This window comes from Gekko japonicus, unplaced genomic scaffold (genome assembly GCF_001447785.1).
Source record: "Gekko japonicus isolate JY-2015 unplaced genomic scaffold, Gekko_japonicus_V1.1 scaffold784, whole genome shotgun sequence".
NCBI classification, from domain to species: Eukaryota; Metazoa; Chordata; class Lepidosauria; order Squamata; family Gekkonidae; genus Gekko; species Gekko japonicus.
In genome coordinates, this window is record NW_015164207.1 from 421,416 (window position 1) to 423,538 (window position 2,123).

At 64.4% G+C, this 2,123-nt stretch overlaps 1 protein-coding gene across 1 annotated transcript in view; it reads right to left on the bottom strand.

Annotated features, from left to right (window-relative positions):
* The window catches only part of DDX27 (DEAD-box helicase 27), a 12,728-nt gene that overhangs the window by 3,338 nt on the left and 7,267 nt on the right, over positions 1-2,123 (bottom strand). The window contains exons 6-9 of the mRNA XM_015408419.1: positions 835-1,053; positions 569-719; positions 358-457; positions 36-170 (exon numbers count right to left, since the gene is read on the bottom strand). Coding sequence (XP_015263905.1) covers positions 36-170; positions 358-457; positions 569-719; positions 835-1,053 — 605 coding nt within the window. The remainder of the gene's footprint in view (positions 1-35; positions 171-357; positions 458-568; positions 720-834; positions 1,054-2,123) is intronic.

Consider the following 2,123-nt stretch of genomic DNA (forward strand, 5'->3'; position numbering starts at 1 on the left):
CCCCGAGGGCCCCACCACGGGCTCCCACCGGCTACGATGGCCTCCCGGTCCCCTTCACGATTGGGCCGGATGCGGACAAACTCCTGGCGCAGAAACGGGGCCACGTCCGTGTTGCTGTTCACAAAGATCCTAACCGGGTTCTTCAGGGAGACGGACGCCAAGTCCTTCACCTGCCGGAGTCCGAGAAGAAAGGGGGTGTTAGGTCTGCCCTGCAGATCTCCCCCCCCCCCGAGAGACAGCAGAACAACCCCCCCACCGGCAAGATCCAGGAAGGTGCCGGGGATATGGGGGGGGCGCCTCCGCCCCCACCTGCCACCCCACCACGCCCGGCCCCGATAAGCCACCCTGGCTCCGTACCTCCTCCGTCATGGTGGCCGAAAAGAGCATGGTCTGGCGATGCCGCGCGCAGAGCCGGATGATCTCCTTCATCTGCTCCTCAAAGTATTCGTCCAGCATCCTGGGTGGGGGTGGGGGGGAGAGGTGAGCAGGCCAAGAGCCTCCCCCCAGGCAGAGGAAGAGCCCCCCCCCCCCCGGGGGGACCACCCCCCTGTGTGACCCAAAAGCTCACCGGTCGGCCTCGTCCAGGATGAGGACCTCGATGCTGCTCAGGTGGAAGGAGGGACAGTTGTGCAGGTGGTCGATCAGGCGCCCCGGGGTGGCCACGAGGATGTCGGGGCCCCCCCGCAGGGCCGCCTCCTGGCTCTTGAGGTCCAGGCCGCCTGCAACGGCACGCCCCGCACACAGGTCAGAGGCCAGGAGGCCGAGCAGCGGCTCTCGCTGACCCACTCACGCCCCCCCTGTGGGTCCCCCCGCCCGTCGGCCCGGCCCACTCACCCACGGCCAGGCAGGTGGTGATGCTGCTGAACTGCGCCAGCTGCCGGGTGACCGCGTGCACCTGGATGCCCAGCTCTCGGGTCGGCACCAGGACCAGGACGCGGGTCACGGGGGCCTGCCGGGGTTTGTAGATCAAGCGCTCCAAGACGGGCAGGGCGAAGGCCGCCGTCTTCCCTGGAAGAGACCCCCTCCCGGCACTGCTTCCCCCGGCTCTGGGACCTGCTTGAGAGAAGAAGAAGAGATTGGATTCATACCCCATGGCCCTTCACTACCCGAAGGAGTCTCAGAGTGGATTACAAACTCCTTTCCCTTCCCCCTCCCCACCACAGACAGACACTCTGGGAGGTAGGTGGGGCTGAGAAAGCTCTGACAGAAACTGCTCTTTTCAAGGACAGTTCTTGTCAGAAGTACGGCTTGCCCAGGGTCATCCAGCAGGTACAAGTGGAGGAGGCATGGGGAATCAAACTCGGCTCTCCCAGATTAGAGTCCTCTGCGCACTCAACCACGACACCAAACAGGCTTTGAGCACACAAAGCACCCCCCCCCCAGGTCAGCCTGGACTCATCTGACTGGCAGTGGCTCTCCAGGGTCTCAGGCAGAATAAGGAGGACTTTTGCATCATCCTCGGTCTGCCCCTTTTAACTGGGGATGCTGTGCTTACCGGGGACTGAATTGGGGACCTTCTGAGTGTGAAGCAGATACTCTGCCGCTGAGCCACAGCTCCTCCCTGAATGAACGGCTGCAACAGAGGGGATTTGCTCTCCTGCCCAGTGGGGGGAGGCAAAGCAGTTCACACCATCCCCCTCCCCTCTTCCATTTAACCTCCCAACCACCACCACCCCCGAGGCAGGCGAAGAAAGAGGGCGTGGCCCAGCAAGCCTCCGTGGCAAGGGGGGTGGGGGGAGATTCAAACGTGAGTCACCCGGATCGCCGTCTGACACTCTAAGCAAATATGGCAGGGCTAGCTCTCAAGCAGGGAGGAAGCCACAGGGTGAGCCGGGACCCATTCCTACCCCAAGCCAAACCGCCCAGGTGTGAAAGGGCAGCCGGCCAGAGATCTCCCCACCAGCCCTTCCAAGCCTCCGCAAAGCACCGCTGGATGGATGGAAGCGGCCCTCCCCTCGCTGCGATCCACCGAAGGCTCTGCCATCCCAGCAAGCTTCCTGCATCACCTGCCACCGGAGCACCACGCACCCGTCCACCCCCCCACCCACCCCCCTTGGGTCCTCCAGCCATTTCCAGCCCCCAAGGGGGCTTCCACCCAGAGAGCCCCCTCCTCCCCCTCCCCC